The sequence below is a fragment of the Anser brachyrhynchus genome, assembly GCF_964034855.1.
Source record: "Anser brachyrhynchus genome assembly, chromosome: 4".
NCBI classification, from domain to species: domain Eukaryota; kingdom Metazoa; phylum Chordata; class Aves; order Anseriformes; family Anatidae; genus Anser; species Anser brachyrhynchus.
Genome location: NC_137698.1, coordinates 60,557,531 through 60,582,414, shown reverse-complemented (window position 1 = coordinate 60,582,414; position 24,884 = coordinate 60,557,531). Strand labels below are relative to the sequence as shown.

Sequence of the window (24,884 nt, the reverse complement as noted above, 5' to 3'; positions counted from 1 at the left end):
TTTCTGAAGTTTTACCTTGTACCAGGCAGTCAGCATCAGAAATGTGTGCTCTATGGAAGCTGACATGTACTTAGCTGATTTTTTCATAAGAGTTGGTACATACAAAATAAATTTAAAATGTGTATATCTAAGTTACCAAACAGAAAACGGGCATAGACAATGAAGGAAAATCACTGCATTCCCAATAGCATTTGCTCTTTGTGGGTCAAATTGAAACCCAGCGTACAAGGGGAGCGTTCACTCGCACCCAGAGTGAATTTTGTCCCATAATAGTTAAGAGTATCATGAGATAAAAACCTATTAAATAAGAAAAAATATCTGTAAGTTCAGTGTCCAAATGCCTCAACAGTTCTTGACATATACATCAGCCGCCATTAAAATTAAAATGTGCAATATAATGACTGATATCCACGAGACACACGAAGCTGACTATTCTAAGATTCCCACTGACAGTTTAAACTACTCGAAGTGACACATGGGAACAGATCCAGACTAACACGTCTCTGCCCACTGTCTTAGTGTAAATGTCAGCATGGAACTAGAGTCTGAAAAATACCTTAAACAGATTTTTCTCCCTTTAAAAATCAATCATTAACCGCTATCTGCTAATAAGTCATGTTTTCTTTTCAAATGAAACCATAGTTGGTCATAGCCAACGATTCATTCATTCCTAGGAGGACAAAGCCATACAAACACACCAAAAATCTCCAATATGCAGCAAACAGCAGATACTGTGCAATGTTTTTTTAAACAAAAAATAAACTGCAGGGAAACCACAACTACATGGACAGTATTTCAAATCACAGAGCAGATAGACCATGGTAAGGTTACAAAGTGGGAATTTCCTTCAGTTTCCCCTCCTGGTGCTGAATGACATTGCTGGCTCTAACAATATTATTTCTATTAAATCCATGCCTGCAATATGCTAGGCACTGAGAAAGTTACTCAGACAAAAAGACCGACACACAAACCAGGCACTTGCAAGGTTTGGTGGACAAAGCAGGGTGGCTTAATGTAGGCCTAAAGCCAACAACATCAAACCTGGGACCAGGACTGATTTGATGCTGTCAGGAGCCTGTGAAAGGCTTGAAATAAGGAGCAAAGCGAGGCTGAACTCTCCCCCATGCCAGGCTGCCTTCCCAAGCCCGGACAGGAGGCAGCAGCATCCACAGTCCCAGCCTGGTGCCAGCCTCTGCCCCGAGAAGGACGAGAGGAGCCGAGCGGTAGCGAAGAGGCCCCCGAGCAGCCGCAGCATTTTCTCCGTTGTCCTTCTTCCTCCCTCCTCACCTCGAGTCGGAGATCCACACAGTTTAATTACAAACCACAGACATGTGCAATTCTATTAGCAAGCCTAAAGCGCTGGCATGACACGAGCTTGTAGGCTGCATCCAGTTACTAGGACGCTGCCAACAAGCTCAGAGCTTCGGAGCCTCTTTTCTATGCAGGCCCGTTTGGCCTGGAAATAGCATACATATACACTGACTTGAGTTTAACAAAGAATGTTAATTTGGGTCAGTGAACTACCGCTAATTGAATTCTAATAGATGTCACCATAACTCAAGTGCTCTAGCTCTCTCAAGCAAAATGGCAGTAAGACTGAAGCAGGCACTTCTACGGCACTGGGGGAAATAAAGTCTGTCCTTCAGCTGCGTTGTTTCTTGCTTTTCCAGTTTTAACTACTCTTCGGTCATAATAAAAAGCAAATGAGATACTGGCTTGACAGCTCCCTCAATGGGTCTTTAAGAGCAGGTGTTATTTTTTAAGTGCAGTGCTTTCTCTCTTCAGAAACAAACCTTGACCTGTTCTACACACAGGTGCAGCTGCACGGATTTTGAATATAGAGCTCGCAGACCTTAAAACCATAACAGACCCGTACCTGGCCCTGCCCTCCCCTTCCCTCTGAGGTCACTTCTTTTAAATGCACCATTTTGCACTCTTTTTGCCCTAAGCCGGCCTCCCCGTGACTGTTGGCAGCACTAAGTTCAGTTTTTCCAAGACTTTTTAAGCCCAGGCCCTAGGATCCTGCACCACTCCACACAAGGCAACATCCAGCCACGCAGGAAGAGCAGGGCTGTGTTCAGGAAGAAAAACGCAGTTTATTTTAGCTGGGGTAAGCTCAGCGTGATTCACAGTAGCTTAGCCATGTAAGGCTCCTTTTCAGCTCATCTAAAAGTAGGAGATTTACAATCAGCAGACCATGAGGGTGCTGGCTTGTGCCTCACTTAAGATGGAGCACAGAACACAAGCGGCATTTTCCACCAGCTTGCCCCCTGTATAGTCACTCGAACCTGCGCAAAACAGATGCGAAAATGCTGCTGAAGAACAATGACGGCATTTGGCACGGCTGAAGGTAGCAAAGCAAGGAGCAGGCTGGTGGAAAATCGGCCCCACTGATTCCACCCCCTAGGTACGCCTGCCGCAGTGGCTGGCCTCTGTGCAGCAGGCCGTGCCGGTGGCGCGCACAGGAGAACATACGAAGCAACTGCCGGAACCCAAGTGTGAAAAATAATCTGAAATTGAGATGTCAGCCTCATTTCACTTTGCAGGGTGACGTGGGACAGCCAGTTACAACCCAAGCACCTAGGAGGATCCTAAAATAGTCAAGCGAACGTAGAAATGTCTCCCCTTCAACTAAGCACAGAAAATACTTGGGGGGTGTAACAAGTCTTACGTGTTTTTTTCTTCAGAAAAGAAAAATCAAAAATAGCAGATTCAAGAGCCATAGGTTCAAACAGGTGCTGCAAAAGAAAATTGCCCTTTCTAATTATTCTAGATTTGAGCCACGTGTTACTGTGTGCCATTGCAGGGAGAAGTAAAGCATAAAGCCAAAGCCAACACATGACCTCTTAATTTGGCCCAGCAGGTAAGAGCACTAAACCTATATTCAGGGGGACCCATACTCACACACACAGACTGCTGCCAACAGCAAAGCCCTCCTGGTAGGGTAAACGGTGCTTTAAAGTGATTGCTGAAATGGCTCTAGATGTGAGCCACTCCTAATTAGGGGCCCATCAGTCTGAGCAGACACACGCGACTTGTTCGTGCCTGGGTAACGGCCTGAGTTTACACAGTTTGCATCAGAGGCACCAGACCTGGACACTGCCGAAACTTCGGGTTCCCTGGAGAGCTGGCCGTATCTGCCGCCCGTACCAGCCCTGTCAAAGTCAGGACTTCTCAGCATCCGTCCCTTTGGGGATCACCTTATCACAGATTGTTCGGGCTGGCGGCACAGAGCCCGCAGAGCCCTCCTTCACGCCAGCACTGCTGTGCCACCTGCTGCTCCGTAAGGAAGCAGGACTTCGTTCCCTCTGCATAAGGAAGCAGGACCTCAGTCCCTTTGTGTTGCCTTCTGGGGAGCCAGCGTGGATGCTCCCACGTATACCCCGGGATATGCCTCCATCCTGAGACACACAGAGCTATACAAGAGTAATTCAAACCCTGTGTCCACCCTCATAACGTAACCTTAAGTTTTTGGGGGAAACAAGCAAAAATGCATTCCCCAGGAATCTGCTATGTCCTTCTGAAAAAACACCATTTAACGAATATTCATTGAAGGATGCAGTCACACTGGGCAACGTCTGAGGTGTTAAAGAAAGTGACCCCAGCCTTTCCTAGGTTTTTCGCCCTCTCCCCATCTCGTGCCATCCTGTCCTTCTGCTGCATCTTCATTTATGTCTTCCATCTTCTTAATCTCCCCTTTTCTGTCAGAGCCTACCACCATCAATTCGGCACCGTGTGCCTTTCTTTCCCATCATCGGTTTTATATAGCCTCCAGTTAAATTTCCTTCTCCATTTAAAAATGAACAGCTCTCAAATAACTATAGAAAATGTTTTGCATTTTGAGGCTTTCTACTTTTTAATAAATGGGCCATATATATTTGTCTATTCCAGTAAAAAAGAAAAAAACCTCTTTTCACCACTGTCTCCCACAATGAGCCCTCATACAATCGGCATCCATTGTGATTCAGTGGGCTCATCTCTGCATTACTGCAGTAAATGTAAAGACAGATGTAAAACCAGATCTTGATCATCTGCAGCTTAAAAAAAAAAAAAAGTGTTCTGGCAGTTTTCATCAGAGAAACAGTTTTAAACAGTGCCCTGCACAAATTCTGGCTCCCGTAACTTTTACTGCCATTTCAAGGGGATCTGTAATATTTTGTCCTGAACTGTTGCATACCACTGCAGAGTCCCGTTGAGTAGCTGTCATAGTCTGCACCAACAAAGGAGATGTCTCAGAGGAGAATAAAATAATCTTTATGTGTAGTTTGTATATTAATTTATTTAATTTGTAAAGCTCTTTGGGACTCTGTGAGATGAAAAGAAGCTACATAAATGTAAAATACATCACCATTATTGCTGTTTTCTAACCAGCATCTTCCATTTTGTAGTTGGTATTTTTCTCCCATAGCGTATGACCTTGTATTTTATCTAAATTAAATCTCATCTTGTTAATTTTTGCACAGTTCTTTAAACTCTCAACATCCTTTTGTTATCTCTCTCTCTCTGCCTTCCACTGTGTTTATGATCCCTCTTAATTTGGCATCATCTGCAAATTGTGTTGCTCTGTATATATTGTTTAGGAAAGTATTAAACAATATTGTGATCAGCACTGACCCTTGTGAAACCTCCCCTGATATTTTTCCTAAATTGATGTTGTAACATTTATAATTAGGTACAAGAGGACACAAGAAGAAGTAACAGGCAGCAATTAAGGAAAGGAAAATATAAGCTATCAGTAAAAACTCTGACAGTGAAATCTATGAGAATGTACAACACCTTCCCAAAGGAAGAGTTCAAAGTCCCAATGCTTATGAAAAAATATATTAATAGTAAATAAAACGCTAAATAATAATAATGCTTAGGACATTGTATATATAGTGCTTGACATGTTCAAACCTACTCACCCGAAATAAATAGTTTGGGGCAAATACTGAAAATTCTGGAAGACAAAGCACCCCAGTATATTTTAGTTTTACTTTTGCATATATAACACCCTCTCCCCAATCAGCGTGACTCAGGAACAAAGCGTGCCTGCAAATAAACCTGTGCTACCAAGGGGATATGCATATTCCTGAGGAGAGGACAGGATGACCTAGCACTTTTCATTTTCTCTGTTGCTGTACCCCACACATGCCACTATAAACTCTCTCATGGATAAGCTCTCAGGCACCAAAAAATACAGCCCACAAAACCCCGTTCTGATTTTTTTTTTCTTTTTCTCTCTTTTTTTTTTTTTTCCTTTTTCTTGATACAATAAATATAGAGGGTAATTTCAACCTGCTGGCAAAAGGCAGGGCTAGCTCCCTTATGAAGACAGCCTTGACAATCAAGGTTTTGAGCCTGAACGACTGCCAGGCAGTCTTCTCTCAGAAGCGTTCGTTAATCCATTTATTCTCTTCAGCCAAAGGGACATGAGTGAAGGCAGGGTAGATCTAAAACTTGTATCATCATCTGGGTCAGATCTCAAGACCAAGCCCAACAGGCCTCTGATCCTGCAGACGGATACACTACACCAAACTCTTGCTCCTTCCTGGCCTTTGACTTAAGGGACATCCTGGACAAAAGGTAGCAGATAAGAGCTCAGGAGCGTATCAATGTCAGCAACAGCTCTGACGTCCTGGCCAACTCTTACACAGCTCTTACACGACAACTCTTACATCCCAGCCCTTTCACCCGAGATGGTCATCTTGCTCCTGACCAGCGCCAACCCCAGACTGCACTTCCCTAGAAGGGGAAGAGAGAGACTGAGAACTGATGAGGTGGGAAAGAGAAAGAAAGGACACCTAGCACGGGAGACAGCCAGACACCAGTATTGGTTTGGGGGAGTAAAGGAACGGAGAGGACATCCTGAATCATCCAAGAACTACCAATCTCACATAAAAAATAAAAAATATGTTCTCACTCATACTGCCAGGGAGAACGTGCATGAAGCTCTCCAAAACATGGCAAAAGAGGGAAGGCAGCTCGTTTCAGTGGTGCTGGTGAACCAGGCATCCTGATGGAAGGAGAAAGCTAGAAACTGGCAGAACGAAAAGGAAGGAAAAAAAATTGAAGAGCTGAAAAAAGAGAAGCAGTTTGAGGAACACCACTGAGCTACCATGTTGCTCAGCACTCCTCAGAAGCACTGCCTTTAATAAAATATTGTTGGCTTGTAAATACATGCCATTTAACCCTAAAAGCCACAGGCTTTTAAAATTTTGAATTGTCACCAAGTGACAGCACACGAACATTTTCAAGCACAGGTGTTTCCAGCAGCACAAGGCGCTTTCAAGAAGCCATGTTCTATTTTGATTTCCAGGGAATAAGCTGAGAGATGGAAGATTTCAGGACCATTGTCACACCAGCGTGCAATCTTACTTTTCACAAGGCTGGACTAGGCATCATGCCTGGGTGCGATGCCTTGTCTGCAGCAGAAATGAAACCAGCACGTTCCAAGTGGTGGTTACACTTCCAGACCTTTTGCAACGCTTCAAGTGCTGCCATCTTGTGTTTCCACGTGCGCTTCCCCACTTAAAATCCTGCTTTCTTTAGTCGTGCCTAGCTCTCGTACTGGGTCACGGAACAGACTTTGCTAACATTTCAAAAGTCACTTACTACGTGCGTCTTCTAAAAAGAAGACATTTTTTCACTTCCACACGTGGCATGAGGTTCCCTGGAAGTGTGTGTGATAAATGCACTGAATTTAAGAATTAAAGCCACATTAGGAGGCATTGATTTCCTTACAGTAAGATGAGCCACTTCGGGAGCTGGATGGAGGTAGTGAAGTGCGCAGACACAGCGTGATTCTGGCGAGGCGGAGCATTTGGGGAATTGCTCCCGCAATAGGAAAAATTTGTTTTAATTAGGTTGGTTGGTGGTTCCCAAAGCAGCGTGCTGTGAGTGGGAAAGAGAAATGAGGATGGGACTGTAAACAGCTTGTTGTGCTCTCAGCCCGTGAGTCAGAGCGCGGGGAGAGAACTTGCACTCCTGGCTCTGCGGCTGGAAGAGGCTTCGGCACGAGGAGGGTGAGGGAGGTGATGCGTAGACGTCCTTTCCCCTTTACTGGCCTGAACCTCTCATAAAAGCAGATGAGGTTTTGTTCTGCCGGACAAGGGAAAAGATTCGAGGAAGAAGATAATAACAAGCAATTAGGGCAGCAAAAATATCCAAGAACAAAACTGACTGAAAATAATAAAATTAAAAAGTGAGTTAGAGAGATTTTGTCATTCTGTCTTAGATTATGTTGAGGAGGATGAACTCAATTTTATTGAGAAATCAATTCTAATTTGGCACTCCGCGCGGTATCTGGCAGAGGACACTGGTAACAGTCTCCATTGAAATCTGCCAGCTAATTTACTTCTGCTGACTTTACACTAACAAACAGAAGCAGGAAAAAGTCGTGTCGTAGAGATGACATTTCCCGCTAAATATCTCATACTAATACGCAGCCTGAGTCCTCCCACGCTTGCTATAGAAACCCATCACCTTGCGAAAGGGGAAGGAAAAAAAATGAAAAGGTCCCCAGGACCAAACGGCGCGAGCACCAAGCTAAAGGTCAGGTGGACGGTGTGCATCCCACGGACGGGACCACGAGTTTAGCTGGAAGGAAGGGCTTGGGAAGAGATTCCTCTGTCGGCTGCTGCAGGAGTTCAACATCATCTGTACTCCAGTTCAACTGACCCTGCAAGTCCAGTACCAGCACCTTTCATAGACACTACGTCCTGCTATCGATTGTCAAAAGAAGAAAGGGGAAAAAAAAAGCTTTAAATGGATTGTTAATTATTCAAGAAAATGTGTCTGTAGATATTTCAGAAACGTACTGCATAAAATTTATCATGGGTTACGTGTCTGGGAGCACAAAATGTGCCATTTAATGCTATGCTTTACTGACCTTTAAGCAGTGGCTGCTACCCTAACTGTATTCACAGCTTATGTGTATTCACTCAGCATTTATATAAAATATCGTTTATTTTTACGAGGTTTGTGCCACTGAAGATTTTACTTGCACTGAGAAAATGATTGCTGAGTGCATTGTTCATAGCATTGTTTCCAAACATTAATATAACCAAGAAGTGTGATGTTCTCAACCTGCACGCTTACTAGTATGTCCTATGGACAAGGGGCTTTATTTCATCAAAGTAATTCTAATATGTGGGCACAATTTAGAAGAAACAAAAAAGGAAAGAGAAGATGCTTTATTCTTTTGGGTTACTTACTGCTTTTGCCTTAGCTTCCAATAAAACCCAAACGAGCCTACCTCCCTGGCACAATTGCGTGTTCTTTTTCAGGGAAGGTTTCTGTCTTCAGTTAAGTAAGTAATATCCATACAAAAGCCCCAAATTTAGAAGCGCACAATGACTTACATTTCCTCACTCCATTTATAAACCAGGTTCACTGCTCCATAAGGACCTGATTTCACCCCCTCCCTCTCAGCAACATTCTTGAAGTCTTTACAAAGATCCATTTTCCCTTTCTTATTCCCAGAAGCCTGCTGAAACTAGGGCAAGATGGCCTAAAATTACTATTTTCCTCAAAGTCCCAGAAAACCTAAGGCTGACTGCACCCCTCCCTTCGAGCGGAGCCGCGCGAGAGCGGTGCCGGGCGCGCTCGGGCGCTCCCCTTGCCGGCACCCCCGGAGAAGCGGAGCCAAGGACACGCTCCCACTTAGTGCCAGGAACTGGTTCAGCGGCAAGCTGTGGACTTTTGACCCAAGCAGGCATTTCGCGGCTCCAAAAACCTCTCTCTCGAAAGACGGGAACTTTATCTCCGAGGAAAGAAATAGGGTAAAAAATGAATATAACAACATTGCTCTAAATAATTGATGTTGCAATCTAATGCTATTTCCTTTTGTATTACTGCAATCTTCTTAAAAAGATATTCTCAAGCTGTTTATTATAGCAATAACTATAATTTTTCCTTCTCTTTTAACAACAGTGCTTCACCCATAATGTCGCCTACAGATAATGTATTAAAGATATAAATAAAATAACAAGCATAGGTGGCACAGCAACATATAGGTTGTTAACCAGCCAAACAAAACGTGGTTTAGGGTTGGATTAGCTGGAGCTGGCTATCTGAGTGTCTGCTGTCTTGATTTCTCCACTGCCGGCTGTCTGTCTCTATCTGTATTTGCTTTGACATTACTACAATGCTGTGAATAAAACCTAACCACATTCACACTTCTCTTTTATTCACCTTACTGGGAGGAAAAAGCAAGACAAACCAAACAGCTGTGAATGACCGGAATACAGAAATACAGGCCCCGAACTTAAACACCCCAGCGACTCTCATTTTTTGTCACAGCTCTGAAGTTTTTCCAGAAAGCTGTAATTTCCTTAAATATAAAAATCCATTTAAAAAAAAATCTGTCTTCTAGGATGGGCTAAAAATAGCCGAGTGCAATTATTACCCTCTAACCTCTAGCTTTGGTTCAGCTGCACATGCCATCCGCAGGAAAATCTCCGGCAGCAATCAGTGTTGCTCTTTGCATTACAGCAGCATCTCTAAACCCTGGCCAAGAGCGAGTCCAAGGGAGGAAATTTCTTACTCAGGTATTCAGTAGAGGACAGTCCTTGTCTCAAAGACTTCAAATGGAAGGGGGAGTTCTGCTTGATGCGCAGGGACGCGAGACGCACTGAAAGCAGAGCTCAGGCTGCCCATGGGAAGAGGCAGAAAAGCACACTGGGTTTTATGGCTTAATTCCACCCCCCTCAAAAGCGCCAGCAGGGAACACCTTCCCACAAAGTGCTCGTCCTCCCATCGCTACAGTCCGTTCCCCAAAACAGGGAGTCGTCTCTCCCTTGAAATCCGTGATGACCACCCCCAGGTCGAAGCTGAGCTCCTGGACCGGCTCCAAACAACCGCTGATGTTTGTCCCTGACCAAGGCCTTCTCCGGCAGGACAGTTGTGGATTTAAGCCACGCTTCCATCTGTTTATGCCCAGCACGGACACGAAGCTCAGCAGGAAAGTACTCCCGAGTACACTTTGTATTGGTGGGAGCAGCTCCCTGAAACACCCGCACAGGAGAGCGGTACAGACAGCCTCGCAGTGCTCCCTACCTGAAGATACCATCCCCATTAAATTTTCATATCTGCAATACAGAAGCGTATTTTAAGACAAATGCTGTTCTAATTTGCTGTAGGCACTGAAGACCAACACACATTTCAGTGGAGGAAGTTATGTGTTTTAATTGGTTTATGAAGACAAAGCATATGCCATGACACAGTTAAATGATTAACAGATTCCTACGAATGCCTTTGGCATAGAATATCTATACATTCATTAGCTGGAACAATTCATCTTCTTGATAAAACTAAAATTAGTTATACAGCAGGTTTACTTTTTATGATTAATAAATGATAAAAATCTAAATTATCCATCTGAAATGACTGCTTTCTTAGCCATTAATCTCACATTTATCAGTTCCTATAACTCACATTGTTAGTTGAAAAATCGATTTCCCCAAATATTTATAATTCCACGTTAAAAAAAAAAAGCAAAATGTGTGAAATGTGAAGTATCGTCTCCTTCACTAAAATATTTTGGAATGAATTCTAAATCAAGATATAAAAAGCTGTACTATTTGATGACTTTACCATAAAAACCAAACAGAAACAATATACAACTGTGCCAACATTATAAATGTCAAAAAAAAAAGGAAAAAGAGAATGCTCGGTAATAAACCAGCTCTAACAAAAGATGTATCAGCTCATTTGGATTTTCCAGCTTTCTACAGTTAATTTGCCAAGAAGCAAAATCCAGCTCATTCTGCAGAAAAATATGGTAAAAGGTCAAACGTACAGTACTGTCTGTGTCCTGGAGACTGGGTCGACACATCACAGGTTTAGCTAGAGGGAAAGGCTTGGGAACAGATCCTTCTGTCAGCTATTTAAAATGTTGAAGGCCTTCTCTCCTCCAATTAAAGGCATCAAGGAAGTCAAAAACAGCACATTTTTGTTAAGAACGTGCCTGAATTCCAGACGTTTCGTGAACTTTGAGCTGCATGCTGGCCACATATATCCCCATCTGAAATATGTAGGAACATATTTTAAAGACCAGTCACACAACTAAAAATATTTTCTTTCATTTGATCGCAATTTGTCCACCTCTTTCAAGCACACCCATGAGTGATTTTTCTATGCAAGTAAGGGGCTAAATTAGCAAAGAGATGTCCACAGGCTGAACTCCGCTGGGAACAGCGTGGGAAGAGCTGGGTGGACACTTCTTTAAGGCGCCAGCTACCTGTTCCTTCGGGGAACATTTAAGCTAACACAAGGGAGGTAGGTATGCTATATTAACCGGCCCTTTCATGTGGTTAGTAAACCAGGTTTAAATCTAAAACATTTGGGCTTGAGAAGTACCTTCTTTATTCAGATGTCCCCTTCAAGATTTTGAAGAGAATAATAAAGGGAGGAAGAGAAACGATCGTGTAAGCCAACATCCAAATAGCGATGCCCAGCATCTCCATAAACACTTACAGCCGAGTTCATATTGAAAACACTTATCAGATGAGCTCTGGCAATCTCTACCCTTTTCTTTATTCAAGAAAGAATTTTTCCCATTATGCAAATAGCTCTCTAAGTGGCTCAAACAGCATAGTCGAAAATGTTGTACGATTATTTTTGTTAGTTGTCAAATAAACCATTTGCCAAAAAAAAAAAGTTTTAGAGTTGCTGAGCAGGTACATGATGAAAACTCGAGCAGAGTAGGAGCGAGGGAACCCACAGGTTTCCATCATCAAGCTCATTTCCATCAGCTCATCTCTGTCAAGCCAGGCAGTCAACACAAGCTTCTCTTAGGCACATGCTTCAGTGTTTCATTACCCAAGGTCGGACTTACTCATATCTCTACAGCATGTGAGGAATCGGAGCTGCCCTTCTGTGGATTGTGATGAACCAGTACTGGTATCAAAGTACGAAAGCATTAAAAAAGGTTTTGGGTGCTCATTCTAGCAGCACAGTGAAGAAACTCAAAGCCTGAAAGACCACAAGACCAAAAGCAAGTTCCAATCGAAATAAGACGGCTAGTTAGATAATGTTATTCTCAAACCCAGATATCTGCTTCACATACATAACGCAGGATAGCACAACAGGCATTTATCAGGTTAAAAAGAAGCTAAAAGGTGTCCTGGGGAAAGAAAATGATAGCGTTTATATCATTTATATGAATTCACACATGCACGTTTTTACATATAAATATGTCACAGAACAAGTAATCTTCAAATGAAATGCCCTTTTTTACTATCAAATGTCTTTAATGTTAGAAAAACATAAACCCGGCTTATAAATAAAACTGCATAAACACTTTGGTACTGGCAATAAATTGAGAATAATTGACCTTGTCCTATCAAAGGATGAGTGTATCTTTAGATCTTAAGTGCTGTGAATGGTTATGAACAGGCTTAAAGTACTGAGCAATAGCTAGCTAAGCACAGCATGCACAGTGCATTTCACAGGGTATTAAATAACTGAGCTTCGGAGAACCTCTCCCTCGGTTTAGTCTTAAGGCGTTTGATTTCTAAAACTACAGTCCATACAACATCACACACTGGTCCTATTTCTCTTTACGCTAATTAGGCATTTTATTATCAAAAAGACACCTCATACTATCCCGGTGCATCCATGACTCTCTTCTTACTGGTACGCGACTGATCCTGGCTTTCAGAACGACTGACACTGTCTCGTTCCCCGAGGGAATGGTCCCCTTTCGGTGCACTCGATGAGAAGCATCAAGGAGAGAATATTTCCTCAGGCGTGATGAAAACACGGCGAATCGCCCTGTCCTGGCGGTGCCATGCCTTACCCTGCGCCCCGAGGGTGGACTGGCAGCACCGCGGAGCGGGAGCGTCGCATCCCTCCCTCCCCAGCGGCACTGCTGGACGCGGCCCGACCAACACCACGATTTGAGCAAAGGTCAGGAAGTGCACGGACAGCATCACAGGCGGCTGAATACCAACACTACAGCCTACAAACCTCAAAGATTAACTTCACTGCCAGCCTCCACGCTATGAATAAGCTGCATTTTAACTCCCATATACTCCCAGGTAACAGTTTCCTATGCTAGCATCACAACTTGAAGCACCGTTGAAGATACAAAATCAAATAAAAAGCGACTGTAGACAGAACCGCTGGAGAGACCTTCCAGTCGTGATACACCTATGTTCAGTTGCCGATCATTTTGTGGAGCCACGTTTCTTCTCGCTCTTTTCCACAAAGAGCCTCCAGGACTTCCCTGAGAGCACCCAACACAGAGAACAGAAGCCCAGCTAGAGGGTCCACACGTGGAGCTTGGCCATGGAGCCCCACAGGCATATACCTCTTGCTATACCTTAAATACTACCTAAAATATGTTTACGAGGTTAAAAACTAATCCAGTGGCAGATCTTTTTATGAGGACTGCATTGAAAATGCAGTATTCAGGGGAAGAATAAAAAAAATAAAAGTTATCTAAGGTAACAAAATTGACCATTCCTCCTCCACGTCAAAAACAAATAAATGGGGGGGGGGGGGACAGAAAGAAGACGAAAACTTCATCAACTTCACTATTGGAACAGATTCATTGTTCACAGTAACCACAGTACAATGGTGCTGTTGGATATATTACACCTGACTGTTGCATGCTGTGGGTGGCAAAATCAAATTTTCCAGTATTTTCAAATCCAGTACTGTGGGGAAGTACAAGGAAACTGGAGGAATAATACAAGAAGTAGCAGATTACAGTCCATGCCTGGATCACCAGGTGTTTAATAGCCCTGTTTGGCTATCACCAACTCAGGACAGTGCCTTCAGCACTATGATGAGTTGAAAAAATATTTTTAAAGCAAATCTGTAGGTTTTCTTTTCCTTGTTTCCATCATCACTGCATGGCATTCACATCCACAAGAGAAGAGGAAGAAACAAAACCCCAAAACTTTGATAGCGTAAAATTTCTAATTGTTTTAGTAGACATAAGAGAGCTAAAGTACCTATTAAATTGGAAACTTATAATTTTACAAGGTTTAAAAATGGCTACTCTATACAGAAAATAACACAGAAATTGTACATAGTACTTCAGGCAGGAATTGCAGTATCTCCCTTTCCAAAATATCCAATTTTCAGTACTCCCGTATTTTGAAGATTTGAATTCACATGCACACGCACACACAGGTGTATGGATACATGCCTGCCCACACATCATAGAGTGATTACTCGGTGCTCTTTTTCAAAGAATATGGACTCAATGGGGCCATACTGTGAAGGAGAAGGCATGTTACTGGGTCTCCTGCACTTTATTCTGGGTATTGCTGTGTTTCCAGCTTTACAGAAGCCTGGTAAGGTCTCATTTGAGCCAAATTGCTCCCACTCCCCACAAACGTATATGAGAACTCAAAATTAAATGAAAATGGCAAGACATGTCTGCTTTTATTATCCTGTAGGAAACTATCATCAAACTGCTGAAGGCTCTGACAAAATGCCTATTTTTCATCAACTGCATGCCTGTCTTGATAAAAGATCCCAAACGATTCTGGAATGGCTTAAGCATTTCTTGCCCCATACCCCTCCCTCACCACTACAGACATCATGTTTTAGGCTACACAGTAGCTCAGCAAATCAAGGACAAAGCTTAAAGTAAGCTTGAGACGGAGACTGTCCTCTGATTGAGCCATCAATTAGGAAGAAAATTATTGAGATCTTGAAAGCCATATGTCAGCACAGGGATTCGCTGCTCTGGTAAGCTGCTGGGATCAGCGTACTGCTCCTTTCTCAGGACATTTTGGACTACCTTTTGCTCTCATTTATGGGAACAAAATTCCCACTTAAGTCGACAGGAGTTACTCCAGCATCTCTGAGTGCACAAATTTCCCTCAATGTGTAAATGTGAAGTAAAATCCATTTGCCTCTATAAATATGCAGCACTTTTCCCTTTAAATATTGACATCCATACCCATATAGATTTCTTAACCTTTAGTCTTTCTGTGTAGTTGTGGTCACCCAAATGTGTGACTGGCCTATGGTAAAACTGTGCCAGCTTTGTGACAGCTATAGATCTGTAGGATGTCAGAAGCTGTTCCCAAGGAAACATCAGGAAAAGGGATTATACAAGGTTTTGAAAACCTGTTCTGAAGGTCTGCTAACATGAGCAAGAAAGCCCACCTTTCCCCATGAAAAATCAAAAATAGATACACTCCATTACAACAAAGTCTGAGATGATGAGAATGGCAGAAGACAAAAAGTTAAAGCTAAGTGATAAAGGCAGAATTGTAATTTCAGCACCGTTTTCTTTTTTGTTGTGTTTTGTTTGTTTGTTGGGTGGTGGTGTTTTTTTTACCTAATAGAAGAGTAATTCCTTTTGGAGACAGAATGCATTGCATTTTCCAAACCGTATATCCCCCTGAAAGAAATACTGTAAGCTTCTTTCCTCTTTTGCTTGCAAGCTGATGTTTATTCATGTGCACGGGGCTACTGCACAGACCTTTCACAGCGTGAGGAGTGCGCTGGCTGAAAGGTAGGATAGAAGATGACTATCACCAGAATTTTTTAGAGCAGGATACTCGAGCGAGGCTGCTTAACCTATATTTAGCCCGCTAAATAAGCGGCCTGATTTTTGCAAGTGCTAAGTCAGAATTCTCACGTCTCTCACTAGACCAGTGAGACTCGCACAACTGGCCTCCGCCTCCACCTCCTCCTCCTCTTCAGCCTCCTCCTCGGGCTCCTCCACATTGGCAGCACAGCACCAGGACCACACGCCCAGCACACGACCCCCTGCCTGCCACAACCGGTCACTGTGTCCCCTCGCCATCTGACCACATCCAGCAGATGCCCGGGGCTGTGAAGTGGGGGAGAGCCGTGGCTGTGCCCAAGGAGGGGTGCTGACGAGTGGGATATTGCTCTCAAAGATAGCTCGGAGCTATCACAGCCCCCAGCTGCCAGCAAGCCCCCTCCAGCCCCATCCCAGCCCGACGCTGCAGGTACCGCGCTGCAGGTGCCCACCACCACGCAGCCTGAGGCACAGGCCTCACACGCTGAGGCACAAGGAAGCTGAAATGGCTGCCGGCTTCCCAGGATACTCAGCACTTCTGAAAATCAGGACAGCTATTTAGGAGACTAAATATGGATATAAGGGCCTAGCTCTAAAAAAACTTGGCCCATTTAAGAAGAAAGGATGTACGCCATCACCTTGGAGCTCCCCAGCAGATAGGGCTGAAGAGGAGCTCTGGCTCTGCGGTGCTCGCTCTAAATCAGTTCCTTTCAAGATTGATGCTGTGCCCTATCCTGGGATTTCTAAAGACCTTGCAGAATGAAGAAATATGGGATGAGTTACAATTTGAATGAGAACTCGATAACCCCTTCCCAGGGGCTTCTCTGAAAACCTCCCTCAGAGGTAACAGGGTTCTACATCCACATCAGCATCTACAGCCACCATCCCCTTCCTCCAGCCAAGGGGGAGGCAGACAAACAGAAATGCTCTTTGGGAAGGAGGCAAACAGCAGCGCACACACACAGGGGTAACAAGGCAGCTGTCTCCTCAGGGATCAGGTCCCACATGATGGATCTCGGGGCTCTAGGTGCAGCACATACAGCACGTGAGACTTCTTCTCTCCCTCCCTCCCAGGCTCTCCAGCCAGGTACTACAGGAAAATCACTGCCCCGTTTTCTAAACTAACTGTTCACCCACCTGACCCAGCAGAAATAGCACAAACCGGAGAAGCCAACAGATCTCCAGGTCACTTAATTGGGTGTACAGACTAGCTGTAGGTGCCTCCACAGCCCCAGCTCTCCTCCTGCCTTTCCCTCATTTCCTTCACCCACTTGTTGAGTTCAACGCTTCAGGGCTGTGGTGGTCTCCCTGGGTGCCTCTGCAGGGTGAGCACCTCCTCTGCGTCCTGGCGCATCCACCCGCTCCATCCTGGCAGCCTGGGCCACACACCTGCTTCCACGGGGACTCAGACAGGATGGGTCACTTGTCTTCTGTATGCACAATATCCCAATTTTGGATTTCATCTCATTAGCGATACAGACGGGTGATCAAGGAGCCACCACAACAAACCCCACAAACGGCATGACACAGAGCATCACGTTCCCATGAAAACAGACTTGCATTTCCTGCTCTAGAGCAAAGTTATGGGGAGGGGATCAAACTAAAACAGATCTCCTTCTGGAGGAAGGGAGCACGCATTGTAGCATTTTGACTGCTGCAGTAACTCTTACCAAGCTGGGACTCTCGCGCAGCTTCACCTGATAGGAAGGAATCAAACCACCACTTTATCTGAATTTTGTATAATGGCATCACCAAAATAATAATAATAATCTTCTTTAAAAATCCCTTGTAAGAAGCAGCAAGGGGGAAAAAAAGAAATAACTTGGTGACACATCTCTTGAATATTGTTGATTGACTAATTAAAATGCAATAGAGCAGAAAAAAGTGCATAGACGATGCTTAGGATGTAATGTAAAGAGCAATCACAACCACTCAGTGGGGCTTAGCAGGTCTGAAATGGTATCTAATTCTGCAAACTCCAGAAAGGTACTGCATAATGTAAACATTATTGCTTTGCACACTTTAATGAAAACTGCCTGCCTTCGGATTGAATTGCATACACATCTATTGTGAGTCCAGCAGAATAAAGAAAACAGGCATCGTGCATTTAAAGATGCTGCCTCATTAAAAGAGGCTAGAAGAAACCCCCTGTTACAGTCACTAAGACACAGTTAAGTAACAGGATGACAGGTGTTGTATTATATTTTTTAATGGAATAAACTTGCATATATGCAGACAGCAGCCACGGATTTCCTTTGATATTTCAGCATGCACCTGCAACTTGTTCTTGCAAGGACCTTTATTAAGCAAGTGTACATTTCGTAACGCCTACAGATTTATAAAACTCTATTTGCTTCCCCTACGATTCGGAATAGATGGCTTTGGAATCCTACAACTGCTCTTTCCAGGGAAATAAGAACATAATGATCTCTGGTCTCCCAGGAATATGCTCTCAGACACTGCTTTGCTACAAACAAACACACACGTTTCACCTAGGCTTCGGTTAAAAAGTTCAGAGATTTTAAGTGCTCAGATTTAATCCACCTGCAAGCATACGTCTTTGTATCACTAACCTGCCAGCTAGCTTCCCGTCGCAGCCCTTTTATCCAGTTTTCTTCTAAGTCCTTATTCTCTCTGGTGGATGTTTCATCCATAGCTGATGTCGCTTGCACAAACTCGATTGGCCACTGGCTGTTACACTCTCTTTGTAAGCCTTTACCAAGGCGGCAGCAAGTGCAGTTCGGAGACAGGCTGTCATGAAGAAAATGTCACAGCACAGGATGGGAGGAGGGGGGCGAGGGGAAGGGAGGGGAAGGGAAGGGTCGACACCGAGCATCCCCGCGCAAAAAGATTTGGGGAAGCGCGGCCGCCGCCTGACCCGTTCTGACCGGTCCAGCAAACGCCTGGCTGCAGCCCGGGAGTTCACAGGGTAATGAAAGAGGGCTGGTGACACCGTGCGAGAGCCCTAATTACGGGTGAAGCGTGGCAGGGCTGGTAATGCTAACCCAAGTATTTCCGCGCACGTTTCCCCAAAGTGTTATTCCGTACGGCGCGATAATTGTCTCCTTTGGTGGCGTTATAATTAAGGCTGCATCGGGGGTGTGGATTCAAGCGAAGGAAATACAAATAGCTGCTGGGGCTGGTTAAAAGAAAATATTTCAGTATCTGTTTGAAAAGTGCTTCATGAACCGCTCTGCAGCCAATAAACATGAATAATAATACAGGCCATTTTGATAGAAATGGGCTCATTACCATACCCGCCGCTGAGCTCTTTCGGAGATCAGGTTCAGCAATGCAGAAAAGGGTTCAGCAGGACACAAGTACTTCAACCCCAAACCAGAAAAATTAGTCCCTATCAGGCATTTAAAAAAAGCCAACTGCTTCAGCTTGCTCTCCGTGCATCGCACCTAAAGATGCCTGCCGCATACCCCGAGCACGTCAAGCCTTGCTTTATTGCGTTCTTCATCACTCCTTAACCCAGCACAACTATCTTTCATCCTTCCCAGAGACACTTCAGTCTCCCCATCAACTCCTTAAAACATCGTCTGGCTTTTTCCTTTTTTTTTTTTTCTTCTTTTTTTTAAACCAAACTGAAAAAAGCAGAGTGCATCTGTCCCACTGCTTGGGGACAGCGTTTATCACAGACCAGCTGAGAACGCCAAGCTCGCTGCATTCAGAAACTTGAGGTTTTGGCCAGCTGCAAGGAACAAAAACCAAGCCCTGTTTTCTCTGAAATACTGTTTCAACAGAAAAATAAAAGGTGATTTTTTAAGCATGTCTTTAAGTGAAAGAACTCTGTCTTGTAAAAAAATATACTACGACATCTCTAAAATTCATAAAAATCGTGACTATTAGCACCAGATATTTTTTTGAACAGCCAACGCTGTTTTACCACCCACACTGTTTATTCGCTATCCTTGTTAGCTAAGCGTGCAAAAAAAAATGCAGATTCATTTTTAGGTTCATTTTTGCTTCTGGGGATGTTCATTTTCTGACCCCCAGCCATCCTCACTGGGCTGAAACCCTGTGAGAACCAGACCTCTGCCTGAGGCTGCTGAAATACAAACCCAAGCTGCTTCCCTTGCATTTTTATTTTTTTTAGGTTGCTGGAAACATTTCATTTTTTCTCAGGTTTTGTAAATATATATTTTCACAAATTCTGGGCCTTCCTCAGCTTCTACAATATCCTCACCATAAAACTAAATGTGCCAACTGGCAAGCAGTGTAAGCTCCTGCATTGTAAGACCCTCTCCTTCAGCAATTTCTCCTCCTCATAGATATTTTTTTGCCCCTTTCTCTTTTTTTTTTTTTTTGCCCCCTTCTCCTTTTTGTTAAGCACAGCCACGCAAATCACAGGACCTCGGGCGGGACTATCAAGTGGGAGCTTCTGGCGCGTTCGGTTTGACTTTAGGACTCACGTTACACAACAGGAGCGCGCGTGAGCCCCGGCTCCGTCACACATATGGATATTTTATTTTTAGCCCAGGTAAACCAATACAAACAGGGAAGGAGCCAGATGCTTGCACAGGCACAAAGAGGCGCAGCAGGCTGGCAACAAAGGAGACACAAAGGGACGTTTCGTTATGAGGGCACTGATCAGAATTCTGTTGTCTTGGCCAGACAGAAAAAAATAAAAACCCTCCTGGCTTACGACCGGAGGCACCAGGAGCATCGCGCAAAGGTACCGCGAAGTCGCTGCCCCTGCTGCCTTCTCCTGCACCCAGCGGAGCCGCCGCTCGCGGGCGCTGCCAGCACCCGGGCAGCACCTGACCGTGGCTGACGGGCGACCAAAGGCCGCTTGTGCTGCCAACACCGAACCGAACCTCCCCGAGCTTGACGGTAACAAAATCTAACACCGACAATGACAAATCCTTGAGATGAGACCAGCTCTCTTTTATGAGTCTTGTCGTTTGCAGAAGGCAGCATCTAGGCAACAGCTGGGCTGGTTTTGGAGGGGTACAATAAAAAAATAATAAAAAAAAAAAAGGAAGCAGCAGGAATTCTTTTCTCTCTCTGCATATGGCAAAGACAGATGCGAACCAACATACCAGCGTATTCTTACCGGGCCAGGAGCATAATTCTAAATCTGAGACTGATAGCACACAGAAACGGCTTGGCGATAATTGTAAATATTAGCAATGCTTCAAATCTAATCTGCTCTGGATTGCAATGAATTATTTCGTGACTTTCACTTGTCTTTTTCACAACCATGAAACAGCACAAACTGTGTGTGAGCTGCAAGAATATGAAGACATTTATTGATGGAAATCAAACCACTTTTTTTCACCCACATTGTCTTTGATATGTTAGAGCCCAAAGCAAAGAAAACATAATAAAAACAATATATAGATGAGAACTTCAATTTTCCCCTACATATGAATCTGTCACTTATTTGCTAAGAATCAAATCTAACTCCACACAGTTAAAGAAGCCCCGTATATCATTCGCCATAATCCAGTACTCAGCTCGAATGTACCTCGCTTGAAGTTCATACAACATACTTGATTTTACACTACTCTAAACAAAACATCTCTGGATATTACAGCTCTGTGTCTAAAAGGCTTTCGCTGCAATTTCATCCCCAATAGTGAGAAAAGTACCAGTGTGAAAGCAGATTTATCAGTACAAGGTAACAAGGATGCTTCAGAAGTCCGTCTCGAGCATTGGTTTTGGCTGTAAACACAGGGTAATTTTTTTTAATACATCCACGCTTTGTTACTGTGATACCACCGTATTACTGCCAGCAGTGTGAAGAAACAAAGTGAGAAAAACAGAAGGTTTAGGGACTTGCTACCCACTCAGATCCTGGTTTTTCAGACCACTTGAACCGTGACATGGATGCTGGGTCTGGGTAAGGACCGGCTTCTCGGGCTCACGTAGCTGTTACCTGCCTCCCTGCCCAGGCCCAGCAGCTTTACCTACGTTGGACATGGTCAGGAGGATGCACCTCCACTCTGGAGGAAGGCAAGGATAAACAGAAGCAATTTTTACCATCTCCTTCAAAAGCTGTGGTGAGGTCAGCTGGGACACAGCATGAGCCCACCACGATTCAACATTTTTCTCTCAAAGCTCCGCGTTCCCCTCACTGCCCAGGACATGCCCACCTTTCATTCCCTTCTCCCATAACCAAACTTCATAATCTGATCTCTGTTATCAGCTACACATGAACTAACCACCAAAGTCTAGTACCCAGTATGCATAAAATTCCTGACAGGGCTTTGTTTTTCTGCCACATGCACCCATCACAACCCCACAGCAACCTTCCTTTCTGAGTTCTCTCATCAGAGGACAACAGTGAGAATCAGCAAAGTTACCAAGGCATTCAAGGGATCTCTCAGTGCAGAACATGTCTACGCTTTTCTGCCTCTCAGGCTATAAGTCTTCAGCACATAACATGTTTTCAGTGCCAGGCTCACGGCTGGCACCTTAATTCATGGAGGCAGGAGCTTTGTCCTGAAAAGTTCCCTCTAGTGCTTGCTAAGAGACTGAAGAATAGCCTAAAAACGTCTTCAAGTACAACCCAGACAAAGGAGCCCTGCATGATAATACATGAAGGCATAATTTTTTTTAAGTTTGAACTATGTACTTGTTACTGAAGGTAAACTTTATGTTTTCCCCGAACCAAACCCAAGCCATAGCCATGCCATTTCATACACAGCCTATATTAAAGCTACTCACACGGTGCTGCTTATCCATCGAACTGGCTCCCTTTTAGAGGCTTGAATCAACGTGCCAGAGATAGAGAAGTGCAGTCCATGGGGACCTGTTGTCACACTTGCTGCACGCAGGGTGCGTCCCAAACACACCAAGGCAAGGACAACTCCTGCTGGTGATATGCATCTCACCTGCTTTATGACATATCTGGGTCCTACCTGAGCCCTAACTCATACCTAAGCTCCTTCGGTGACCAAGAGAGGAAGAAAGGCACCTGCAGAGGGCAGGTGATCTCACTTTAGCCCAGGCAATCACCTTCAGCTGAAACAAATCACCACCCCGTGGCCATGCCTTGCTGGAGGAACAGAGGGTGACGATCGGCTTGCCCACCTAACGGTGTGCCGAGGAATCTCCCTCCCCTGGCTCTGCGCCATGCCAGCTTATTCCTGGATGGAGCTTACGGCCAGCTTGTCCCCCTGCACACCAACCCCACGTGCTCTGCAGCACAACCCGCATGGCCACAACCCATCCATTCCCACTGCATGTAAGACAATGTTTGGGCATCTCCTGAGAGCTCAGCGCTCCGCAGCAGCCTGCTTCCCCCAGCTCAAAGGATTTGGGCTTCTTCTCCCATGTATCTGAGGCCACACAAAGCTCGTACTGAGTAGTTGGATTTCCAAACCCCCAAATTCAAAGACAGTTTAGAAGCTGGCAGTGCCTAAGGAGGCCTAATCCTGTTGACCTTTGGTGAGACTTCTGAAATTCCCTGATCGCTTCTGGACATGGGACTCAAGACGACTGCCCCGAGTGGAGATTTCTGAAAGCAGCTGCTGGAAGCACCACCCTCCTAATGACTTCCCTCCACCTTCCTGCACTTCTGCAGAACTAACTATAGCACCTGGCAAGCTGACAGCGCGGCCAACCAACGCAGTTTAGACATACCTGCTCGCATATATACTGCTGCATGTGCCGCTTAAATTTATTACCTGTTGACAAGCTATAAATAAAGTTGCCATTAGAGTACCACAATGTGTGACATTCCACACGCTGAAGCGGAGCTATATTTTCCCTACCTTAGCCTTAGTGTCCTTTGAGCAGAGGAGGTTGCTTTGTCTTGCTAACCACTCGAGGAGGAGCTTGTTTCTCCGTCTTGCCTATCTTGCAATTTCTAAGCTCCTGACTGAAGGAATTACTCATTTGTTAGTGCCAGACTGTCATCTCTTTGAAAGTAGAGCCACGAGATCTTAACAGACTGGATGTACATGGCTGTTAAATTTATTAGTTAAGAAAAACAGCAAATGACAAGTGACTAAAGCACTCCTTGGGACGTTTGGACTACGGATTTTGTATAAATCAATAGTGAGTGCTATAAAATGTCAGAAAATACCAAATGAGTAGAAGGGAATCAATAGATACCTTCTGAATTAAATGAGTGATGAATATTCTTAACCAACCAAAATAAATTAAAATAGAAAACCCCCTGTGTTAAAGCAACATCCAGCCTCTTACTTGAAACCCCGAAGGAAGGTAATTCAGGGTTAGGGCTGGAAGCTCTGTCCTTAAACAACACCCCTGAGCAACAGGGGGACAGAAAGGAGGAACAGCGAGAGAGCAACCAAATTGCTTTGACACAAGTTGAGAATGAAATATTAACTCAAACATGTTCCTCTTCATTATGAATTCTCATGCTTTTCCAGGCCTGAGTTGAAAAGGCAGCGGCCATCTTCCTGTAACGTGTCTGTGCGGTGCGCTGGCTCCCATCTAGGTCCCTAGGCAGAAATGTAGTACCAGTGCTACAACCAGGAATGGCTAAAAGCATTCCGAATTCCCCATCAGCTGAAGATGCCCGCTGTGCATCCCAGAGGTCCTTCCACCCAGCCAGCACAGTCAGCACAGGGCAGCGGCCTGGGAGGCCTAACAATTTTACAGCTCTTTTGCCTTCGTGCACTGCACGTGGTTCTGGGTCCTGCCACCCGGAGGTAGCACGGTATGTCGGCCACCCGGCAGCAGCACCGCGGCGCGGTCAGGACGCTGGAGCAGAAAACAGAAGACCTGTGTTCACACCCCGAGTTTTGTAACGGTGGTGGGGCTGCACTGAGGGCACTGACCAAAGGTGCGTACCTGTCTTCAGTGGACCCCCGTTCATAGCGCACACAGCCTCACCCCAATTACTCCCTGCCACATACCCACTACAAAGAAGCCCATACCGTCACCAGCAGTGGCTGTGGCCAAACTATTACACACACCTGCTTACACCCAGCAACTGGTACGAGCCCGAGAGATGCTCTCGGGGGACGTGCAGCCCCCCATGGCCATATCCACGCTGCCTCCCGAAGCTGCCAGGCCGACCCAGCGCTGCGTGACTCCATGCGGAGCCACAGGCTGCAGTCCCAGAAGCTGCCCAGATGCACCAGGACGGCTCCGTGCCCCCCAGCTGGCAGCACTGCCTGCAAAGCCCCACACCGACCCGTGCAGAACTACCCAGCGGGTAAAGCCCTGTCCGCTCAGGAAAAAGGTCGTGTTACTGTGTAGAGCCTGACAAAGACCTCTGGTTTGGGTCAAACATGATGCTAGTGCGCATATAGGACAAATCAGAGGTAACATATAATGGAAGCATGCTTATTTACATGCCTTCTGGCCTCATGTTGAATACTGAATGCCGAACGCCTTGCTCCCCTTTGCAGAAGTAGGTCGAAGAAGGGCAATGGAAATAGAACACGGAAAATCCCTCCTA

At 44.9% G+C, this 24,884-nt stretch overlaps 1 protein-coding gene across 4 annotated transcripts in view; it reads right to left on the bottom strand.

Annotated features, from left to right (window-relative positions):
- PPARGC1A (PPARG coactivator 1 alpha) overlaps positions 1-24,884 on the bottom strand; it is a 361,741-nt gene that overhangs the window by 149,235 nt on the left and 187,622 nt on the right. The window contains exons 2-3 of one of the 4 annotated variants that reach the window (XM_080590852.1): positions 24,782-24,881; positions 22,175-24,181 (exon numbers count right to left, since the gene is read on the bottom strand). The exons of 2 other annotated variants lie outside the window; for them this stretch is intronic. In XM_080590852.1, coding sequence (XP_080446978.1) covers positions 22,175-22,192 — 18 coding nt within the window. In that variant the 5' untranslated portion in view covers positions 22,193-24,181; positions 24,782-24,881. Of the gene's footprint in view, positions 1-22,174; positions 24,882-24,884 lie in introns of those variants that run through there. One more of the 4 variants, XM_080590851.1, reaches the window with a different exon arrangement.